Genomic DNA, 24,156 nt, shown 5'->3' with positions numbered 1-24,156 from the left:
ATTCTTTTTTTTTTTTTTTTTTTTTTGACAAAGTCTGTCACCCAGAACGGTGTGCAATGGTGCAATCTTGGCTCACTGCAACCATTGCCTCCTGGATTCAAGCGATTCTCCCACCTCAGCCTCCTGAGTAGCTGGATTACAGGCACCTGCCATCATGCCAGGATAATTTTTGTATTCTTGTAGAGATGGGGTTTCACCATGTTGGCGTTGCAGGTCTTGATCGCCTGACCTCAGGTGATCCAGCCAACTTGGACTCTCAAAGTGCAGGGATTACAGGTGTGAGCCACCTCACCCGGCCTTTAATGAGTGAATTCTTGATTTCCACCCTATTCCTAACACTGTCAATTTCTTGATTCATGAACTTAATATGGATAGCTGATATGAATGGATATCTGATTCAATCCAGTAATCTGGGGACAGCCAAAAACCCAATCAAGATTAACTGGGTGGAGCTTCAGAAATGCAATCAGATAGCACTTGTTGATTGGAAGCAAGCACTGAATACATGGAGGGGTGTGGGTGGGAATTGTGATTAGAAAGATCAATAAAAGTTTCTGAAGACCCACAGGAGAGACCCAAAGTCTTCAAGTCTGGAGTTCCTGCTTGGTTCTTCCTGAGGTCTAAGCACTCTGCAAACTCAGTCCAGATCTAGTAAGTCACTCATTTCTGGAAGGACACTCCCATCTGATCTATAGTCAGCTGGTCTGGGACTGGGACAATGCAGCCTTTGATGGCACCGAGCTATATCTGTCTTTTATATATATATATGAACAATTTGAAGATTTGAATTTTTTCCTCTATATGCAGTTTTGTCTTTATTTCAAAAAATTGGATTGTGCTTTGGTTTATGTCATTTCAAAATTCTTGATGGGAGCAATGACTCATGCCCATAACCTCAACACCTTGGGAGGCCAAAGCGAGAGGATCATTTGAGCCCAGGGGTTTGAGACCAACCTGGGCAACATGGCAAAAATGCATCTCTACAAAACATTCTTTTTTTGAAGCGGGGATGGAGTCTCACTCTGTTGCCAAGGTTGGAGTGCAGTGGCAAGAGCTCAACTCACTGCAACCTCTTCCTCCCAGGCTTTTCAAGCCTCAGCTTCCTGAGTAGCTGGTATTACATCCCTCTGCCACCATGCCTGCTTAAGTTTTGTATTTTTAGTAGCGGTGGGGTTTCACCATGCTGGCCAGGTTGGTCTCAAACTCCTGACATCAAGTGATCCTCCTGCCTCAGCCCCTCAAAGTGCTGGAACGACAGCCGTGAGCCAATGGTGGTCAGCCTCTACAAAATATATATATCTTTTAATTTGCCAGGCATGGTAGCATGCATCTGTATTCCCAGCTATTTGGTTTGCTGACATGGGAGAATCACTTGAGTCCAGAAGATTGAGACTGCAGTGAGCCATGCTCACACCACTGCTGTACTCCAGCCTGGGCAACAGAGTAAGACCCTGCTAAAAACAAAAACAAAAACAAAACAAACAAAAAAAAACCTTAACCAAAGAGAATCTTTGACCTTAATTTTAAACCAATCACATCCTCACTGTAATTCTTCCTCCCGAATGGAGACATGGGTGTTGGGGTGCATGCCTGTAATCCCAGCTACGTGGAAGGCTGAAGCATGAGAATTGCTTGAATCTCAGAGGCGGAAGTTACAGTGAGCTGAGATGGAGCTGCTGCACTCCAGCCTGGGCGACAAAGTGAGACTCAGCTTCACCCACACCAAAAAAAATTAGATTATACCACCCAGGTGATCATTGGATACATGAAGATTTCTATTGTGTTTTCTTGGGGACTGTCAACTCCATCTTTGAAAACTGTTTTAACTCTGAAATATTTTGATAAATTTGATGTGGCCAAGGATCCCTCAACAAAGATACTTTCAAGTTTGCTTTCTTTCTGTCTAATATCAGGAAGAGATTCAACTCTTCCCTATCTCACACTCAGGACTATGAAGGACACATATTAGTAAACCTCCATGTTTGTGGAGGGAATCAGCGAATGACTCCTGGACTTTCACCCTATCCCTAAATCTTTCACTTTCATGGATGAATATCTAATTCAATCAGTTAATCTGGAAGAAAGCCAAAAATCCAATCAGGATTAACTGTGTAGAGTTTAAGAAGTCAAATCAAATGTAGTTCTCCCTCTCTCTTTTCTTTTTTTTTTTTTTTTTTTTTTTTGAATCTAGCCTATTTCACAGGCTGGAGTGCAGCGGTGTATTGTCAGCTCACTGTAACCTCTGCCTCCTGAGTTCAAGCGATCCTCCCACCTCAGCCTCCCTAGTAGCTTCGACTATAGGCACAGACCACCGCACCTGGCTAATTTTTCTAATTTTGGTAGAGGTAGGGTTTTACCATGTTGGCCAGGCTGGTCTCAAACTCCTGACCTCAGATAATCCACCTGCCTCTGCCTCCCAGAGTGCTGGGATTACAGGTGTGAGTCACTGCACACAGCCAAAGTGGTTCATTTTGAATATGTGTGAGAGGTGTGTATTGGAAACATCTGTGTCTTGCCAATGATGCATAACACTGTCACATAGCTTTCAAAGCTTCTCACTGAAATTTTCAATAATGAGACCAGGCAGAGGCTCATGCCTGCAATCCCAGCACTGTGGGAGGCCAAAGTGGGTGGATTGTTTGAGTCTAGGAGTTCAAGACCAGCCTGGACAACATAGTGAAACCCACTGTCTTTACAAAAAGTCAAAAAATAAAAGAGTAGCTGGGTATGAGATCTGAGCTTCAGAGATCCTCGGTAACATTTGCCAGTGCTATGAGTTTAGTGGATCAGTGGCTAATAATTCATGGACTAGGAGGGATCTTGCCTGCTCTTTAGAAGTTGGGACACATTCTTCATGGTACCAGAAGGGTAGAACTATGTCTCTGTGGCCACTTATTGCAGAAAGGAACTGGAGTAAACTGAGGGCTCTTTCACACATGCTAGAGAAATGACTTGGGCCCTGGGAGAATTGGGGGTTGCAGGGGATCGGCCTGAGGAACTTGCCTTTTTGCTGGATTGTGCTGTAGAGTTTTTCCTTTCAGATTTGTCAGAATGAGCCTCCAGGCCCCATCCAGACTCCTGGAGCTGGCAGGGCAGAGCCTGCTGAGGAACCAGTTCTTGACCATCTTCACCCTGGACTAGCTGCCCAGGGAGGTCTCCCCTCTGATGTTCATGGAGGCCATCAGCATGAGATGTTGTGAGGCCCTGAAGCTGATGGTGCAGGCCTGGCCCTCCCTTCACCTCCCTCTGGGATCCCTGATGAAGACACCTCATCTGGAGACCTTGCAAGCTGTGCTGAAGGGACTTGATACACTAGTGTCCCAGAAGGTTTGCCCCAGTTGAGGTGACTCAGGTGGCCTGGTGGGAAGGGTCCAGGCATCCAGGGAAGGGACAGCTGGCTCAGGAGGAGTGGCAGTGTGTGGGAGCTAGGGTGGCTCAGAGGCTTCTGATGGTGCCCATGAGAGGCCTTGGCCATTGCCCAGATCCTCCGGAAAAGGAATGCTCACCATACAGAGTCCACTGAGGAAACAGGAACCTGCTTCCTCCCAGTGGAAGGTAAAGGTACTAGAAGTGGGTACCACGCAGAATCCAAGGGGGAACGGGATGGAGAAAAGACAGAAGGAGGAGCACTGGGACAGGAGCAGCTGACTCATGTCCTGGATGTGGAGTGAAAGTTCAGGTCAAGGGTCGGTCCTTGCCTACATTCTGAGCTTTTCCCTTATGTTACGCACAGGAGGTGGAAACTTCAAGTGCTGGATTTGAGGGATGTTGATGAGAATTTCTGGACCATATGGTCTGGAGTCAGGGTCCTCCCCTGCTCCCCAGAAGCCATGAGTAAGAGGAAGACAGTGGAGGACTGTCCAAGGATGGGAGAGTGCCAGCCCTTGAAGGTGTTCATAGACCTCTGCCTAGAGGAAAGTACACAGGATGAATGCCTGAGCTACCTCTGAAGGTGGATCCACTACAGAAGAGGCCTAGTGCACCTGTGTTGTAGTAAGGTGCAGAATTACTCAATGCCAACTTCAAGTTTCAGAAATCTATTGGAAAAGACATACCCAGACAGTATCCAGGAGTTGGAAGTCTGGAAAAAGTGCTCTCTCAATAAAACAGGAAAGTTTGCCCCTTACCTAAGCCAGATGAGCAATCTTCGCAAACTTTTTAGCCTTCGGTTATGAGCCTGAGTTATACGTGAGCGGCCAATGGCAGTTCATTCCTGACTTGGATTGTCCATTCCTCTGCCTGTCCTAGCCCCAGATGCATTATATAAGAAAGGTCAGTAATATCAAAGAGCACCTGGAGCACCTGCTCAGGTAGGAAACGATGGTGGGCTTTCTCTGCAGACCATAACACAAAGTTTTGTTCTTTTTCACAGTAAACGTTAGTGGGCATCTACTGTGTGCCATCCACTGGGGATGTCACAGGGAATGGGATGCTAGAATGTCAACTCATTAAGCTGTTCAGTGTTCTATATCCTGAAGTTGGTATCACAAGACCACTCAAATAAGGGCAGAGGGATGGCCTGGGGTAGATGCTACAGAGAGAGATGTATAGGGAGCTAGTTAGTTGGGGGTTCAGATCTAGTGAAGGTGCATTTGTCAATTCCTCCTTAGGAAGTGTGTATAAAGTTAATATGATGAAAACGTATTCTTCATAAAGAGGAGGGTATGAAAGAAGGGAAAGTGCAGTCTGGTGCGATGACTCACGCCTGTAATCTCAGGACTTTGGAAGGCTGAGGCAGGCAGATCACGAGGTCAGGAGTTTCAGACCACCCTGGCCAACACAGTGAATCCCTATCTCTATTAAAAATACAAAACTTAGCTGAGCATGGTGACAGGCACCTGTAATCCCAGCTACTTGGGAGGCTGAGGCAAGGGAAGTGAAGGCTGCAGTGAGCTGAGATTGTGCCACTGCACTCCAGCCTAAGTTACAGTGTGAGACTCTGTGTCAAAAAAAAAAAGAAAAGAAAAGAAAAGAAAAAGAAGAAGGGAAAGTGCATGAAACCTGTGCATTTCACAGTGGAAGCTCCGTCCTCAGCAGCTTAATAAACACCAATGATCCTGTCTGTAATTCCCTGTCTGTGAAAGGTTGTTTTGAACTCCAGGAAAGGTAATTGATATGGGAAGTGCATGCTTCTGGGATGGAGGGTGAGGGAGTAGGTGTGAGAGTGGTACCAATCACACAAGCGAGGCTGAAAGGACGGAGCCTAAAATAGAGCTGCCCCTGAATGATCTGAGTCTTCATCAGGCAGCACCTTGCATGCAGACCATCATCTGGTGATGGGAACAAACTTGTGTTTGGGTGAAACAGGCTTCCCCGTTGCAGTTACTATAACACCTGTGTGGTAGTAAGGTGCAGAATTAATCAATGCCCACTTCAAGTTTACCATTGAGATTATTTCCCACCCCCCTCCTCTAACTGGCACCATCGCCCATAACTAACTTCTTGCTCTCCCCAGGTACCTCAAGAACCCCTTGGGGGCCTTTATATTCAGTGATGCTTACCTAATTGATCGGGACATGGAGTGTCTGTCTCAGTGCCCAAGCCTCAGTCAGCTAAAGGAGCTGTGTCTGATTCATATCCTGACGGGGACCACCAATCTTGAGCCCCTTGGAGTTCTGCTGGAGAAAGTTGCTGCTACTCTGAAGACCCTCGTCTCAGAGAACTGTCGGATCCAGGCCCCCCAACTCAGGGTCCCCCTGCCTGCCCTGAGCCACTGTTCCCAGCTCACCACCTTCTACTTTCATGGAAATCAGACATCCACGAATGCTCTGAAAGATCTGCTGCGTCACACAGGCAGGCTGAGCAAGTTAGGCCTGGACATGTATCCTGCGCCTCTGGAGTATCTTGACAACAGGGGTCATGCCAATTGGGAGATCCTCACCCCAATTCGGGCTGAGCTGATGCGTACACTCAGGGAAGTCAGGCCGAACAGGAGGATCTTCTTTGGTCCCACCCCCTGCCCTTCCTGTGGCTCATGGCCATCTGAGAAACTGGAGTTCCATCTTTGCTCCTAGGGAAGGCCTGGTTAGTGGGATGGATAAGCTTTCTTCCAGACACTTGGGAACTAAAATCTTGTACATGGGTGCATTTTTTATTTGAATTTAATTTAATTGTTTATATTTTTATTTTATTTTATTTTATTTTTGAGACAGAGTCTCACTCTGTCCCTCAGGATGAAGTGTAGTGGCACAATCTCAGCTCATGGCAAGCTTTACCTCCTGGGTTCAAGTCATTCTCCTGCTTCAGCCTCCCAAGTAACTGGTGTCATGGGTGTGGGCCCCAAGCTCGGCTAATTTTTCTATTTTTAGTAGAGACAGGGTTTCACAATGTTGGCGGAGGCTGGCCTCTAACTCCTGACCTCAAGTGATCTGACCGCCTTGGCCTTCCACAGTTCCAGGTTTACAAGTGTGTGCAGCCGGGGCCGGTCAGCTGTTTCTTAAAGGAAGCACACAGCTGTGTGTTTCAGGCACCTGCTCACCGTGAGTGGAAAAACAAAGGTGACTCAGCCGGGGGCAGGACTGGGTTAAAAATGCTGACTTGGAATCAATGAGGCCTTCAGGGACCTGTGTTCTAGACTCAGAAATGGAGCCTGAAGTTGTAGACTGATGCAGGAGTTACCACCGCAAGGATGGTTATTTAAAAATGTCAAAAATAAATGGAACCTGAATGGAAACTTTCTGGTGTCTTCCACGATTGATCAACCTGTTTTAGACATTTATGTATCAGAAGTCTCTAGAAATCAGCCTCCTGGGTTCAAGCAACTCTCCTGCCTCAGCCTCCCGAGTAGCTGGGACTACAAGGAACCACCACCACACCTGGCTAATTTTTGTATTTTCAGTAGAAAGGTGGTTTCACCATGTTGGCCAGTCTGGTCTCCAACCCCTGACCTCAGGAAAAGCACTTGCCTCAGCCTCCCAAAGTGCTTGGATTGTAGACATGAGCCACTGCACCTGGCCTGATATTCTGATACAAGCATAAAATGCGTAATATTCAAATCATGGTAACTGGGATATCCACCATCTCAAGAATTTATCATTTCTTTCTGCTAGCAACATTCCAATTCCATTGTTTTAATTATGTAGAAATTTACTACGAACTATTGTCAACATGAGTTGCCCTATTGTGCTACTGAACCCCAGATCTTATTCCTGTCTCTGTTTTTGTTCCCATTAACCATCCCCTTCTTATTCTCTATTTCCCAGTACCCTTCCTAGCTTCTGATAACCGTCATTTTACTATTTTTAAGTTTCGTGGTTTTTAATTCCCAAATGTGAGTGCGAAGATGCCATGTTTGTCTTTCTGTATCTGGCTTACTTCACCCAACATAACGCCCTCCAGTTCCATCCATGTTGTCGCAGAGGACAGGATTTCCTTCATGTTTACGGCTCAATGATATTCTGTTATGTATGTTTACCACATTTTCTTGATCCATTCATCTGTTGAGGGACGCTTATGTTGATTCCAAATTTTGGCTATCGTAGATAGTGCTGCAATAAATAGGAGAGTGCAGGCTGAGTGCAGTGGCTCATGCCTGTAATCCCAGAATTTTGGGAGGCTGAGGCAGGTGGATTACTTGAGGTCAGGAGTTCGAGACCAGCCTGACCAACATGGTAGTGTAGATATCTCCTGGATATATTTCTTTTTTTTTTCTGGATATATATCCAGCAGTGGGATTTATGGTTTATATGGTAATCCTATTTTTATTTTTTGGAGGAAACTCCATACTGCTTTCCATAGTAGCTGTACTAATTTACATAACTACCAATGTTGTACCAGGGTTCTCATTTCTCCATATTCTTCATAGCATCCATTATTTTCTGTTGGTTTTTTATGGGGGAGCTCCCCTTACTATTAAAACTCAAATCCAGTTTGGTGTAAACACAGAAACCCTGCTAGAGTTGCCTGCCACCTTTGAAACAGGCCATTGGAATGAAAATTGTCCACCTATGCACCAGGTGTCTATTGGACAGAAGGCTTTTGTCCCAGAGGTTGTTCACATTAGAGGACATTTCTTTTTTGTTTTTCTTTACTTTTCTGCCTTTTTTTTTTTTTTTTTGAGGTAGAGTTTCACTATTGTTGCCCAGGCTGGAGTGCAATGGTGGGATCTCAGCTCACTGCAGCCTCCACCTCCCGAGTTCAAGTGATTCTCCTACCTCAGCCTCCCAAGTAGCTGGGATTACATTCATGCACCACCACAGCTGGCTAATTTTGTATTTTTAGTAGAGACAGGGTTTCTCCACGTTGGTTAGGCTGGTCTCCAACTCCCAACCTCAGGTTATTCCCCCACCTCAGCCTCCCAAAGTGCTGGGATTACAGGCATGAGCCACCACATCTGGCTAGAGGACATTTCTGATGCCTCCATATTGATGGAATTTAAAATAACTCTCTGGTAAATTGTTTTCTATAATAGCTTTAAATAAAAATGGAGAAGCTGAGATTAAGATCATTGCAGACTTAGGTACAGTATTGGTGGAAACCAGGGCTGCCATATCCAGTTTACAGCCAATATATCAGCAAATCCCTTGGAGAAAGGAAAATATTTCTGAGGAGGGGTTTCACATGAAGTTCAGAAAATTCCTGTGTTTGAAGCAGTCCAAATGACATTTGGACCATTTTTAGGAAAGTGTGGCTTTTTATTAAGTGACAACATGGGGATGAGATTTGCTTTCTCTGTTAAGGTGATGCGTAAAGCTTTCTTTGGAGGGAGAGAAAACCCTAGAGTTTCCTGACCTTCCTTAACCTGAACTGCTTGTTTCCCTAAAAGCAGAAATTGATCATATTGGAATCCAAACTCATACCAACCTTGATCTTCATGAAGTACTCAAGTGTTTCTGCTCTTCTTCTTCATGTGATGTAGAAAGTATTAAAAGTGATGAGTCTAGGCCGGGCACGGTGGTTCATGCCTGTAATCTCAGCACTTTCAGAGGCCGAGGTGGGTGCATCACCTGTAGTCAGGAGTTCCAGACCAGCCTGGGCAACATGGTGAAACTCTGTCTCTACTAAAAATACAAAAACTAGCTGTGTGTGGTGGCCTGTGCCTGTAATTCCAGCTAACTGGGAGACTGAGGCAGGAGAATCACTTGAACCGGGAGGCAGAGGTTGCAGTGAGCCGAGATCGCACCATTGCACTCCAGCCTGGAAAACAAGAGTGAAACTCCATCTCAAAAAAAAATTAATAAATAAATACATTATAAATAAATAAATTAATTAATGCTTTAAAGAAAAAAGAAATAAACTTTGCCTACAAGTTTCATATGCAATTGAATACCTCTTAAATTTTGATGTGAAAAGACCAGGCATGGTGGCTGAGGCCGGTAATCCCAGCACTTTGGGAGGCCGAGGCGGGCAGACCACGAAGTCAGGAGATTGAGTCCATCCTAGTTAACATGGTGAAACCCCATCTTTACTAAAAATACAAAAAATTAGCCAGGTGTAGTGGCATGCACCTGTAGTCCCGGCTATTTAGGAGGCTGAGGCAGGAAAATTGCTTGAACCGGGGAGGCAGAGGTCAAAGTGAGCTGAGATCGTGCCACTGCATTCCAGCCTGGTGACGGAGCGAGACTCCATCTCAAAAAATAAATGAATAAAATAAATAAATCAATAAAAATATTGTGACAGGAACCAACATTGCTCAACTTGTACACTAATGTCCTACAAAATCCTTTCCTTGTCACCTTCAAATCTCCATTTCAAATGCTACACTCTGGAAAACTCTACCACTTGGTTACCATTTCCTGATGATGGAGAAGACCATACCTGTGTGTGTGGCATCAGAACTATTGACTCCTCCTATTGATGTTTAAGATATTCCATTACACAAACCTGGGTTCATACTTCTTGTTGATAGATCTTATGCCAAAAATGTAGGCAAAAAATGCCAAGCAGGAAATGCTATCAGTTCTGAAGATGAATCCATAGAGATAGAAATTCTTTCAGAATTTATTTTTCCAGCTTTTTTCTTTGTTTGTTTGTTCGTTTGTGTTTGTTCGTTTTCAGACGGAGTCTCACTCTGTCACCAAGTTGGAGAGCAGTGGTGAAATCTGGGCTGACTGCAACCTCCTCCTCCTGAGTTCAAGCGACTCTCCTGCCTCAGTCTCTTGAGTAGCTAGGATTATGGGTGGGTGCCAACATGCTCAGCTAATTTTTGTATTTTTAGCAGAGACAGGGTTTCACCATGTTGGCTAGGATGGTCTCAATTTTTTGGCATCGTGATCTACCTGCCTTGGCCTCCTGAAGTGCTGGGATTACAGGTGTGAGCCACCACCGTGCCCGGCCTTTGTTTTTTCCTTTTGAGATGGAGTCTCACTCTATTGCCCGGGCTGGGAATGGGACTCCTCCTATCAATTATTTTTTTAAATTTTCTTTTGTTTTATTGACCTGACAAGGCTCAAATAGAGTTGAGTTTTTGTTTTTGTTTTTTCCATTGGAAGGGACAATACAGAGGTTACAATCATTGGCTTTAGATGACAAGATAAAAGAATAAAACATATTCCTTGCAAGACAACCAGCAAAACTTCATGATCAGCATCAAATCAGTGCCTTCTCACTGTCAGTGGGTGGAAGCCTTCATCAATACTTGTAGAGTTTGAAGCACTCATGAAGTCACGATCAGACTCTTTACTCAGGGACAGGATGTAAGCCAAGCAAAAGACCTTCCACAGGTGGTGAACTGGGAAACCTGCCCAATGTGACCTGCAAGTTTTCACTGGCAATATGCAGGTGCAGATATGACAAAGAATAACCATGACCTTTACATCACCCCCAGCTGTTGAGGAATGGGATCCTTTTGACCCTTTCTGTCCATAGAACCAGGTTGCGAATCTTGTGTGGCAACAACATATATGGTCTACTTAACAGAGAAGAAGACTCTGTAAAAAAAAAATGTTTATTATTAAGTAAGCAAAGAAATGGGAATAGATGTGAGATTATTTCGGGAGATAAAGGAAGTTGAAGGTTTTGAAAGGAAAAATAAGGAGGATTATACAAATTGTTTTGAAAGACTCATACTTGGTCATAAGGATTAAAACCAAAAGGGCATCAGTGCAATGTTAGATAGATTCCTCTTACACCCACTCAATAACCCCCAACATGTTCAGCAAGTCTTGGTTCACTCCCAGGTTCCCATTAAAAAAACAGCTCAACCCTGACCAGCTCCACCCTCACTTCCCATTTGTAATTTTCACATGACTTTATTACAGAACCATCAGGTTCCTATGCCTGCTGCACAGTAGCTTAGCAATATTCTGAGACTGCAGGGTTTGCAGCAGAGAGTTTAATGATCACAAGGTGGCTGAATGAGAAGCTAGGAGGAGATCCTCAAATTCATCTCCCCAAGGAGTACTGAGGGTTTCCAGTGGATGCTGGATAGCAAGGGGCCGGAAAGTTGGGGTAGCGGTAAGAGGGAAGAAGTCAACAGGATGTAGAAACTGCATTCTTTGGTGAGTTGGTGCATCGCAGGGCCCTTCAGATCAGCTGGCATCAGTAGTTTCACTGACATGCAGAACCTGAAAGAATATCTCAAATGAAAAAGTTAATGTTTTGCAATGCTTGAATCATTGTCTGCAGGGAAGTTAAGGGGAACCGTAATCTAAGGTCTATATGATTTTGGAACAGTAGGCTGCCAGCAACCATGAGGAACCAGGTCAGAGAGCAAGAAGACGTCCTGATGAATGCTGAATGTGTTGCAAGCTTGGTTATTTTTGTTTCTCTCCCTCCCTTCTTCACTGATTAAATTTATAAAGTTTACCGATGTGGTTTCAATTTCTTCCAAAGAAGCCTTAACCTAAGCCCTGAGACCACTCACGCCCTCAGTGGCACCTCTCCTCCACCAGAACAAGCATGTAATCTGCTACCTTAGGTTATACAAAATCCCGAAGACCATTCAATACATTGAGATTTTCATTCTGATTTCGTAGGGATGACTCCTCTGTTTTTATAAAGCTTTTTAAAGTATAAAGCATTTTTATATTTTGATGTGGCCAAGGATCTCCTAACAACACTACTTTCAGATTTTATTTTTCTGTCTAATGTCGTAAACAGATCAAATCCTTCCCTGCCTCACACTCAAGACTATGAAGTTCACATATTAGTAAAATACCATCAGTGTTTGTGGAGTTCATGAATGAAAGATTTTTTTATTTTTTGACAGAATGTCCCTCTGTCACCCAGACTTGAGTGCAGTGGCACAATTCTGGCTCACTGCAACCATTGCCTCCTTTGTTCAAGCAATTCTCCTGCCTCAGCCTCCCAAGTAGCTGGGTTTCAGGCGCCTGCCATCATGCCCAGCTAATTTTTGTATTTTTGTATTTTTGTAGAGACGGGGTTTCACCTTTTTGACCTGGCTCCTCTTGAACCCCTGACATCAGGTGATTTACTCACCTTGTCCTTCCAAAGTGCTGGAATTACCGGTATGAGCCACCTCGCCCACCCTTGAATGAATGTATTCTTGACTTCTACCCTATCCCTAACACTGTCAATTTCTTGCTTCACGAACTGAATATAGATATGTGATGTGAATGGATATCTGACTCAATCCATTAATCTGGGGAGAGCCAAAAACCCAATCAGGATTAACTGGGTGGAGCTTCACAAATGCAATCAGATATCACTTTTTGATTGGAAGCTAGCAGCGGATACGTGGAGGGGCGTGGGTGGGAGTTGTGATTAGAAAGGTCAATAAAAGCTTCTAAAGACCCACAGGAGAGACCCAAAGTCTTCAAGCCTGGAGTTCCTGCCTGGTTCTTCCTGAGGTCTGAGCACCTTCTAAACTACATCCAGATCTGGAAAGTCACTAATTTCTGTAAGGACACTCCCATCTGACCTACAGTCAGTCGGTCTGGGATGGTGACAGTGCAGCCAACGATGGCACAGAGCTATATCCTGTCCTTTTTTTATATATATATGAACAATTTGAAGCTTTGAATTCTTTCCTCTAAATGCAGTTCTGTCTTTATTTCAAAAAAGTTGATTGTGCTTTGGTTTAGGTCATTTCAAAATTCTTGAAGGAAGCAGTGACTCACGCCTTTAAGCCCAACACTTTTGGAGGCCAAAATGGGAGGATCATTTCAGCCCAGGGGTTTGAGACCAACCTGGGCAACATGACAAAAACCCTCCTCTACACAACTTTTTTTTTTTTTTTTTGAGGGTGGGGATGGAGTCTCACTGTGTTGCCCAGACTGGAGTGCAGTGGCACGATCTCAACTCACTGCAACCTTTACTTCCCGGGTTCAAGCAATTCTCATGCCTCAGTCTCCATTCTCAGAAGCTGGTGTCACAGACATCTGAAACCATGCCTGGCTAAGTTTTGTATTTTTAGTAGAGGTGGGGTTTCACCACGCTGACCAGGTTGGTCTCAAACACCTGACCTCAAGTGATCCACCTGCCTTGGCCTCCCAAAGTGCTGGGATTACAGCTGTGAGTCACAGGTGCTTGGCCTCTACTTTTTTTTTTAATTAGCCGAGCATGGTGACATGCATCTGTAGTCCCAGCTATTTGGGTGGCTGGTGTGGGAGAATCACTTGAGCCCAGAAGATTGAGGCTGCAGTGAGCCATGCTCACACCACTGCTGTACTCCATCCTGGGCAAAAGAGAGAGACCCTGTCCAAAAAACAAAAACAAAATCAATCAAAAAGATCTTTGACCTTAATTTTAAACCAATCACATCCTCTTTCACCCAAATGGAGACATGGGTGTGGGGGTGCATGCCTGTAATCCCAGCTACGTGGAAGGCTGAAGCATGAGAACTGCTTGAATCTCAGAGGTGGAGGTTACAGTGAGCTGAGATGGCACCGCAGTACTCCAGCCTGGGCGACAAAGTGAGACTTAGCTTCACCCACACCAAAAAATATTAGATGATACCACCCAGGTGATCATTAGATACAGGAAGATTTCTACTGTGTTTTCTTAGGGACTGTCATCTCTGTCTTTGAAAACTGTTTTAACTCTGAAATATTTTGATAAATTTGACGTGGCCAAGGATCCCACAACAAAGATACTTTCAAGTTTTTTCTTTCTGTCTAATATCAGGAAGAGATTCAACCCTTCCCTATCTCACACTCAGGACTGTGAAGGACACATATTAGTAAAACTCCATGTTTGTGGAGGGAATCAGTGAAGGAGTCCTGGACTTTCACCCTAACCCTAAATCTTTCACTTTGATGGATGAATATCTAATTCCATCAGTAAATCTGGAAGAAACCCAAAAATCCAATCAGGATTAACTGGGAAGAAGACGAATCAAATGTAGTTCTCTTTCTCTCTTTTTTCTTTTTCTTTTTCTTTTTTTCTTTTCTTTTTTTTTTTTTTTTTTTTTGAATCTAGCGTATTTTCCCGGCTGGAGTTCAGTGGTGTATTGTCAGCTCACTGCAACCTCTGCCTCCTGGGTTCAAGCGATCCTCCTGCCTCAGCCTCCCTAGTAGCTTGGACTATAGGCGCAGACCACCACACCTGGCTAATTTTTGTAATTTTAGTAGAGGTAAGGTTTTACCATGTTGGCCAGGCTGGTCTCAAACTCCTGACCTCAGATAATCCACCTGCCTCTGCCTCCCAGAGTGCTGGGATTACAGGTGTGAGCCACTTCGTCTGGCCTTGAATGAATGTATTCTTGACTTCTACCCTATCCCTAACACTGTCAATTTCTTGCTTCATGAAGCGAATATAGATATGTCATATGAATGGACATCTGATTCAATCCGGTAATCTGGGGAGAGCCAAAAACCCAATCAGGATTAACTGGGTGGAGCTTGACAAATGCAATCAGATATCATTTTCTGATTGGAAGCTAGCAGCGGATACGTGGAGGGGCGTGGGTGGGAGTTGTGATTAGAAAGGTCAATAAAAGCTTCTAACGACCCACAGGAGAGACCCAAAGTCTTCAAGCCTGGAGTTCCTGCCTGGTTCTTCCTGAGGTCTGAGCACCTTCTAGACTACATCCAGATCTGGTAAGTCACTAATTTCTGTAAGGACACTCCCATCTGACCTAGAGTCAGTCGGTCTGGCATGGTGACAGTGCAGCCAACGATGGCACAGAGCTATATCCTGTCCTTTTTTTTTTTTCATATGAACAATTTGAGGCTTTGAATGTTTTCCTCTAAATGCAGTTCTGTCTTTATTTCAAAAAAGTTGATTGTGCTTTGGTTTAGGTCATTTCAAAATTCTTGAAGGGAGTAGTGACTCACGCCTTTAACCCCAACAATTTTGGAGGCCAAAGTGGGAGGATCATTTCAGCCCAGGGGTTTGAGACCAACCTGGGCAACATGACAAAAACCCTCCTCTACACAGTGTTTTTTTTTTTTTTGAGGGTGGGGATGGAGTCTCACTGTGTTGCCCAGACTGGAGCGCAGTGGCACGATCTCAACTCACTGCAACCTTTACCTCCCGGGTTCAAGCAATTCTCATGCCTCAGTCTCCATCCACAGAAGCTGGTGTCACAGACATCTGAAATCATGCCTGGCTAAGTTTTGTATTTTTAGTAGAGGTGGGGTTTCACCACGCTGGCCAGGTTGGTCTCGAACACCTGACCTGAAGTTATCCACCTGCCTTGGCCTCCCAAAGTGCTGGGATTACAGCTGTGAGTCACTGGAGCTTGGCCTCTACTTTTTTTTTTTTTTAATTAGCCGAGCATGGTGACATGCATCTGTAGTCCCAGCTATTTGGGTGGCTGGTGTGGGAGAATCACTGGAGCCCAGAAGATTGAGGCTGCAGTGAGCCATGCTCACACCACTGCTGTACTCCAGCCTGGGCAAAAGAGAGACACCCTGTCCATAAAACAGAAACAATATCTTAACCAAAAAGGATCTATGACCTTAATTTTAAACCAATCACGTCCTCACTGTAATTCTTCCCCCTGAATGGAGACGTGGCTGTGGGGGGTGCATGCCTGTAGTCCCAGCTACGTGGAAGGCTGAAGCATGAGAATTGCTTGAATCTTGGAGGCCGAGGTAACCGTGAGCCGAGATGACACCACTCCACTCTAGCCTGGCCGTTGAAGTGAGATTCAGCTCCTTCAACACCAAAAAATTTATGCCACCCAGGTGATTATTGGATATATGAAGATTTCTATTGTGTTTTCTTAGGGACTGTCATCTCTGTCTTTGAAAACTGTTTTAACTCTGAAATATTTTGATAAATTTGATGTGGCCAAGGATCCCTCAACAAAGATACTTTCAAGTTTGCTTTCTTTGTGTCCAATATCAGGAAGAGATTCAACCCTTCCCTATCTCACACTCAGGACTTTGAAGGACACATATTAGTAAAACTCCACGTTTGTGAAGGGAATCAGTGAATGATTCTTGGACTTTCACCCTATCCCTAAATGTTTCATTTTGATGGATGAATATTAATTCAATCAGTGATCTTTAAGAAAGCCAAAAATCCAATCAGGATTAACTGGGTAGAGATTAAGAAGTCTAGTCAAATGTAGCTCTCTCTGTCTCTCTGTTCAATCTAGCCTATTTCCCAGGCTGGAGTGGAGTGGTATAATGTCAGCTCACTGCAACTTCTGCCTCTTGGGTTCAAGCGATCCTCCAACCTCAGCCTCCCTAGTAGCTTGGACTACAGGTGCAAACCACTGCACCTGGCTAATTTTTGCTGTCTTAGTAGAGGCAGGGTTTTACCATGTTGGCCAGGCTCATCTTGAACTCCTGATCTCAGATGATCCACCTGCCTTGGCCTCACAAAATGCTCAGATTACAGGTGTGAGTCACTGCACCCTGCCAAAGTGGTTCAGTTTGAATATGTGTAAGAGGTGTGCATTGGAAACGTCTATCTTGGGAGTGATGCATAACAGTGTCACATAGCTTTCAAAGCTTCTCACTGAAATTTTCAATAATAAGGCTGGGGCGGAGGCTCACACCTATAATCCCAGTATGTTGGGAGGCCAAGGGGGGTGGATTGCTTGAGACTAGGAGTTCAAGACCAGCTTGGACAACATAGCGAAATCCACTGTCTTTACAAAAAGTCAAAAAATAAAAGATGAGCTGGGTGTGGTGATGCATAACTGTGGTCCCAGCTACTTGAGAGGCTGAGGAGGAAGAATCCTTTGAGCTGGGAAGTCAAGGCTGCACTGAGCTGAGATCCCACCACTACACTCCAGGCTGGGTGACAGAGCAAGACCCTGTCAGAAAGAGAGTGAGAGAGGGAGAGAGAGAAAGAGAGAGAGAATGAGAGAAGGGAGGCAGGGAAAGAAGACAAGAAAGAAAGAAGGGAGGGAGAGAGGGAAAGAAGGAAAGAAGAAAGAGAGAGAAAGAGAAAGCAAGCTTAAATAATGAAAAGAAAACAAATAGAACCTATTCTAGGGATGCTCCATGAATGTTCCCAACAAGCTTATTTGTAGGAACTGAAAATGTGGGCATGTAGGCTTGTGACACTCCCATTCCCATTGTTTTAGAACCTTGAGTAATTAGTAATTTCCCCCAATGGTAGGAGGGGTTCGCTTTCAGGTTCCTCCACACTCACTAGTCACTGGATGGAACACTGTATAGAAAGGAAGGGCTAGTGGTGGCCCTGCTTCCTCACTGCTTGGGAGACGCTCATGCTGATGCAGCAGAGGCAGAATGCTGGCTTAATGGCCACTGAGTACAGAGTAGAATTGGAGTAAACTGAGGGCTCTTTCACCATTGCCAGAGCAGTGACTTTTGCCATAGGAGAAGATGAGATTGCATGGGCTTGTCCTGAGAGTGATGCCTTTTCTCTGGGTTTGTCCTCTGGAAGTTTTCCCTGCAGATTCATGAAGATGAGCATCCGGACTCCACCCAGACTCCTGGAGCTTGCGGGGCGGAGCCTGCTGAAGGACCAAGCCTTGGCCATCTCCACCCTGCAGGAGCTGCCCATGGAACTTTTCCCCCCACTGTTCATGGAGGCCTTCAGCAGGAGACGCTGTGAGGCCCTGAAGCTGATGGTGCAGGCCTGGCCCTTCCGCCGCCTCCCTCTGAGGCCTCTGATAAAGATGCCTTGTCTGGAGGCATTCCAAGCTGTGCTGGATGGGCTTGATGCACTGCTTAACCAAGGGGTTCATCCCAGGTGAGGTGGCCCAGGTGGGCTGGTGGGGAGGGCCCAGGTGTCCAACAGAAGGAACAGCTGGGTCATGAGAAGTGAGGAGGCCCAAGAGGGGATGGTGGTGGTGAGGAAGCTGAGAGGACTTGGTCATTCACCAACTCCTCAGGGAAAGCACTGCTCACCATGCAAGGTCCATGGAGGTAACAGGAACCTCTCCTCTAATGGCACTGAAAGGCACCATGAAAATTGAGAACTGGGCCAGGCACGGTGGCTCACAATGTAATCCCAGCACATTGGGAGGCTGAGGTCAAGAGTTGGAGGCCAGCCTGTCCAACATGGCAAACCCCAACTCTACTAAAAATACTAAAATTAGCTGGGCATGGTGGTGGGTTCCTGTAATCCCAGCTACTTGTGAGGTTGAGGCAGGAGAATCATTTGAACCCGGGAAGCAGAGGTTGCAGTGAGGTGACCTCACACCACTGCACTCCAGCCTGGGTGACAGAGGGAGACTTGGTCTCAAAAAAAAAAAAAAAAATGTGGAAGTGGGCAGGATCCAAGGGGAAAACAGGGTGAAGAAAAGTCAGAGAGAGGGACAAGAAGCAGGGAGGGGAGGAGCTGCTATCCAGGATGTGGAGTTAAAGTTCAGAAATGAGTTCTGAAATTCTCAGTCTCACCTCTATTTTCCCACAGGAGATGGAAACTTCAAGTGCTGGATTTACAGGATGTCTGTGAGAACTTCTGGATGGTTTGGTCTGAAGCTATGGCCCACGGGTGCTTCCTCAATGCCAAGAGGAACAAAAAAACAGTGCAGGACTGTCCATGGATGAGAGGACAGCAGCCCTTGACTGTATTCATAGAACTTTGGCTCAAGAACAGGACTCTGGATGAATACCTCACCTACCTCCTTCTATGGGTCAAGCAGAGGAAAGATTTACTACACCTGTGCTGTAAGAAGCTGAAAATTTTGGGAATGCCCTTCCACAATATCAGAAGCATCCTGAAAATGGTGAAACTAGACTGTATCCAGGAGGTGGAAGTGAATTGCAAGTGGATACTGCCCATCCTGACACAGTTTACCCCATACCTGGGCCACATGAGGAATCTTCAGAAGCTCGTTCTCTCCCACATGGATGTCTCTCGCTATGTTTCCCCAGAGCAGAAGAAGGAGATTGTTACCCAGTTCACCACTCAGTTCCTCAAGCTGCGCTGCCTCCAAAAGCTTTATATGAACTCTGTTTCTTTCCTCGAAGGCCACCTGGACCAGCTGCTCAGGTGAGGGAGGGTGATGAGCTTTGTCTGCAGACCACAGCAGAGCCTGTTACACTAAACACTAGTGGGCCTCTACTGTGAGCCAGCCTATGAGGATGTAACAGTGAAGGGGACACTAGAATGTCCATGCATTGTCCTGTTGGCGGCCCTGTCCTGAAATGGGTATCACGCAACCCTCCCAATAGAGGCAGAGGGATCAGCTAGGGGAGATGCTATAGAGAGGCTGCCATGCTAGGAAGCTAGCTACTGGGGGGTTCAGATCTAGTGAGGGTGCCTTTCTGAATTCTTCCTGAGGACGTGTGTCTAAGTGAAGATGATGAAAAATAGGCCAGGGGCGGTGGCTCATGCCTGTAATCCTATCACTTTGGGAGTCTGAGGCAAGAGGATAGCTTGAGCCTAGGAGTTTAAGACCAGTCTGGGTAACATACCAAGACCCCTGTCAGAAATGAATAAATAAAAGTAAAAACAAACAAGATAACTTTTTTTTTCTGAGATGGATTTTCACTTTGATTGTCCAGGCTAGAGTGCAGTTGTGACATCTCAGCTCGCAGCAACTTCTGCCTCCCAGGTTCAGGCGATTCTCCTGCCTCAGCTTCCTGAGTACCTGGGATTACAGGCGTGGGCCACCACACCTGGCTAATTTTTATATTTTAAGTAGAGACAGGGTTTCACCATGTTGGCCAGGTTATTCTCCAACTCCTGACTTCAGGTGATTCACCCACCTTGGACTCCCAAAGTGCTGGGATTATAGGCGAGAGGTACCACGCCCAGCCAACAAGATAATTTTTAAGAAGATGATGTGAAGTAGGGAAGTGAAGTGGGCACTGAAGAGGGGAATGCTCAGCAAACCTGCACATGTCAGAAAATCAGCTTTGTGCCCCACAGTTTGGTGAACATGAATGATCCCATCTCTAATTCCCTGTTGTAAAAGTTTCTTTTGAGCTCCAGGTAAATTAATTACCTAGGAAATGCATGATTCTGAAACAGAGGGTCAGGGAGCAGGCACAAAGAATGGTGAAAGTGATAGATGGTTTGCTGATGATACAGGCGTGTCAGGGACGCCTGCAGCCTGCCCACCCCAGCTGATGTTGCAGGATCCTGTCTGGGTTTGTCCTTTATGCCTGAATCTCCACTGGGCTCCTGTAGCCCAGGGATGTGGTTTTCTGCCTGACAGATGAGGAAAGGGAGCTTCAGGGATTCTGAGAACTTGATCCATTCCTATAAATGATGGTGAAATGACTCAGCCTCAAATGGAATTATTTTTCTCTTTTTTTTTTTTTAAATACAGAGTCTCGCTCTGTCACCCAGGCTGGAGTGTAGTGACATGATCTCTGCTCACTGCAACCTCTACCTCCTGGGTTCAAGCAATTATCCTGCCTCAGCTTCACAAGTAGCTGGAATTGCAGGCGCCTGCCACAACACCTGGCTAATTTTTGGATTTTTGGCGGAGAGGAGGTTTTGCCATGATCAGCAGGCTGGTCTCAAACTCCTGATCTCAAGGAATCCACCTGTCTCAGCCTCCCAAAGTTCTGGGATTACAGGTGTGAGTTACTGCGCCAGGCCTAAAGTGGAATTGACCTCAGTGGCAAAGGTCTTCATCACGCTGCATCCTAAGTGTTGACCATCAGACAATCAGAATGACCCTGGGCTTGGGTAAAATGGTCTCCGTCCATTACCTTGAAGTCATTCCCCACCACCCTCCACTCACCCCTATGATTCCCCAGAATTAACTTCTTGCTCTCTCTCCGCAGCTGTCTGAAGACCTCGTTAAAGATCCTCGCAATAACTAACTGTGCGCTTTTGGAATCAGACTTGAAGCATCTATCCCAGTGCCCGAGCATCAGTCAACTAAAGACCCTGGACCTGAATGGCATCAGACTGACCAATTACAGTCTTGTGCCTCTCCAAATTCTCCTAGAAAAAGTTGCAGCCACCCTTGAGTACCTGGATTTAGATGACTGTGGCATCGTAGACTCCCAAGTCAACACCATCCTGCCTGCCTTGAGCCACTGCTTTGAGCTCAACACCTTCAGCTTCTGTGGAAATCCCATCTGCATGGCAACCCTGGAGAACCTGCTGAGCCACACAATCATACTCAGAAAGTTATGCCTGGAGCTGTATCCTGCCCCGCGGGAGAGTTATGGTGCTGATGGTACTCTCTGCTGGAGCAGATTTGCCCAACTTAGGGCTGAGCTGATGAAGAGAGTGAGGGACTTAAGGCACCCCAAGAGGATCTTGTTCTGTACTGACTACTGCCCTGACTGTGGCAACAGGTCATTTTATGACCTGGAGGCAGATCAATGCTGCTGTTGAACGCCTGCCTATTTTGGTGGATATGTCAAACGCTTTCTTCTGGACACTTGGAAACTAAAACCTAGGTCTTAGGTACATCCTATAGGGAGCACAGAACCCATCGTTTCACACATGGGCTCTGAAAGTGGGAAAGGAAAGCTGATCAAGCAGAGGCCGGACTTGCGGGAAATGTTGCCATGGATTCGATGGGACTTTGGGGACCTGTGTCCTGTAGAGTCGAAAATGGGAATCTGAATGTGTAGAGTGGAGGCTTGAGAATACTTGAGGGAGTTACTCTTGCATGCATGGTTGTAAAGAAACAATCAGAAATAAAGGAAAACTGAGCAGAATCTGTCTGGTGCCCTGTATTATTAAGTAACCTGTTTTCCAGTTTAAGCCTCAGGAATCTTCAGTTATTGATGGAAAAAACAAAAGGCACTGACTGAGTTGTCCAATCAATAAGATGCAGCCCAAGAAAATCAAGGCATTGAAATGAAATTTGGTTATTGTAATCAGTTTCCTCCCATTCTTTTATTTGAGACAGAGTTTCACTCTTGTTGCCCAGCATGGAGTTTAGAGTGCAATGGTGCCATCTCAGCTGACTGCAACCTCCACCTGGGGTTTAAATGATTCTCCTGCCTCAGCCTCCCAAGTAGCTGGGATTACAGGCATGCACCACCATGCCCAGCTAATTTGTGTATGTTTAGTAGCGACAGGGTTTCCTCACTATGTTGGTCAGGCTGGTCTCAAACTCCTGACTTTGGGTGATTCACGCAAGTAGGCCTACCAAAGTGCTGGGATTACAGGTGTGAGCCACTGTGTCAGGCTTTTTTGTTTTGTTTTGTTTTTTAGAGGTCTCCTGTCACTCAGGCTAGAGTGCGGTGGCACAATCATAGCTCACTGCAGCCTCAATTTCCTGGGTTCAAGTGATCCTCCCACCTCAGCCTCCTGAGGAGCTAGGACTACAGGCGTGTGAGCCACCTCGCCTGTATGCTTGTTTTTTTATGTGGTGACAAGGTCTCGCTGTCTTGCCCAGGCTGATCTGGAACTCCTGAGCTTGTGATTCTCCTGCCTTGGCCTCCCAAAATGCAGGGAGTATAGGCGTGGACCACCACACTTGGCTTGGCCTCCTCCAGTTCTTCACTTCTTTAGATGTCTGTTAATTCCTTGTTAGTTTCTGTGGCTGTTCAGTGGGTTAATACACACTAGGTGGACACCAAGGGCCTGGAACGTTACTGGGCAAGAACAGTGAGCCAATCCACACGGAAAGCACCTTCTTCTCAGGGTCTTTCACCGCTAGCCAGATGCTGAGACCCTGCCCACTCCCTGTGAGTCTCCACATGCTTCCAGAAGCCTTAGTTGGTGGACGTCAGCTTCACTGCACAAGGAGCCACTCTCTTCCCGCTGCCCTGGAAGGGGATGTCCATATTGTGTATTAGCTGGAGCCTCTGGGCAGCACCAACCCTTGCTTTTTCCCCTGATGACTAGCAGCCCTTCTTGAATTAAACTGGTTGTAGCCAGTAAAGACAGCCACATTCCCTTTAAGTAAAATACTAAAACTATACAGGTATGTAACACTTTTTAAATATTTCCATCTGTCATTTAAAAAAGTTACTTCTTATTAGGGAGCTATGTCAGATCGATGAGAGATTTTCTCATAACAACTCCCCTCTCTCCCTATCAAGGAAGAGACTAGTGCAGGGTGTTCTGGAATCTCACATCATCAAAGGGTGGATAACGATCAAGGGCCTGTGGGTGATGAGTGACCTTCCCTGTGCTGAGGAAGCCTGCATAATGGGCACCCAAGTGAAGGATCCTGCTGAGGATTCAGGGGCTGGTATTGCTGTCAGGGATCTTAGCCAAGAGCCTCAGGTCCCTGTAAAATGAGGATGATGATGTCCAACAGCTTATAGGACCCTGGAAGGATCCAATGAGATGGTTCATGTTTAGGGCTTGGCATGGGGACTGGCACACAGTTAGATGAATACATCTTGTTCTTTTTTCTCTTCTCAGCAGAAGTCCCAGCAATTTTCATCTTTCAATCTCACCTCCTTTTCCTGATAACAGGGAGGCAACAAGAACCCAGGGCATGCAATGGGGCTCATCTTCTACTCTCTGCCACAACTTCATCATGACTCCCCCAAACAGCAGAGCCCCAGGAGCCAGCAGGGGGCAGGGTGGGCATTTCTGGACTGGATTCATTCCTAAGAAGAGTAAAATGTCCAATCCATAGGTCTCGGGTGCCATCTGCTGGTAGATCAGACCAGATGGTGTAATTTAATGTTGCAAGGATTATATTATATGGTATTTTTAAAAATTTACTATTATGAGCCAGGAGCGGTGGCTCATGTCTGTAATCCCAGCACTTTGGGAGGCTGAGGCTATTGTCATGGCCAGGCTTGGTGTCTCACACCTGTAATCCCAGCATTTTGGGAGGCTGAGGTGGGCAGATCGCTTCAGGTCAGGATTTTGAGACCAGGCTGGCCAACTTGGTGAAACCCCGTCTCTACTCAAAATACAAAAAAATTGCTGGGCGTGGTGGCATTCGCCTGTAATCCCAGGTATTCAGGAGACTGAGGCAGGACAATCGCTTGAACCCGG

At 45.8% G+C, this 24,156-nt stretch overlaps 1 protein-coding gene and 1 pseudogene across 1 annotated transcript; both read left to right on the top strand.

Moving 5' to 3' along the window:
- Nucleotides 1–3,051: 3,051 nt before the first annotated feature.
- LOC129141436 (PRAME family member 10-like) lies at nucleotides 3,052–6,014 on the top strand (annotated as a pseudogene).
- Nucleotides 6,015–17,710: 11,696 nt separating this feature from the next.
- On the top strand, nucleotides 17,711–21,589 carry LOC129141459 (PRAME family member 15-like). The gene is made up of 3 exons (XM_054677564.1): nucleotides 17,711–18,018; nucleotides 18,685–19,266; nucleotides 21,015–21,589. Exons 1-3 carry the CDS (start codon nucleotides 17,726–17,728, stop codon nucleotides 21,574–21,576), a joined length of 1,437 nt encoding a protein of 478 aa, XP_054533539.1. The 5' UTR covers nucleotides 17,711–17,725; the 3' UTR covers nucleotides 21,577–21,589.
- Nucleotides 21,590–24,156: the final 2,567 nt, after the last annotated feature.

The sequence above is a fragment of the Pan troglodytes genome, chromosome 1 (assembly GCF_028858775.2).
Source record: "Pan troglodytes isolate AG18354 chromosome 1, NHGRI_mPanTro3-v2.0_pri, whole genome shotgun sequence".
Classification (NCBI taxonomy): domain Eukaryota; kingdom Metazoa; phylum Chordata; class Mammalia; order Primates; family Hominidae; genus Pan; species Pan troglodytes.
Note: the sequence above shows the minus strand (reverse complement) of the source record. Positions and strands in the feature narration are given on the sequence as shown.

Bases quoted from the DNA above. Each gene is read 5' to 3' on its own strand.
- LOC129141459 (XM_054677564.1), top strand. From the start codon at position 17,726: ATGAAGATGAGCATCCGGACTCCACCCAGACTCCTGGAGCTTGCGGGG. The intron at 18,019-18,684 runs GTGAGGTGGCCC...ATTTTCCCACAG, and splicing joins AACCAAGGGGTTCATCCCAG to GAGATGGAAACTTCAAGTGC. The intron at 19,267-21,014 runs GTGAGGGAGGGT...CTCTCTCCGCAG, and splicing joins CACCTGGACCAGCTGCTCAG to CTGTCTGAAGACCTCGTTAA.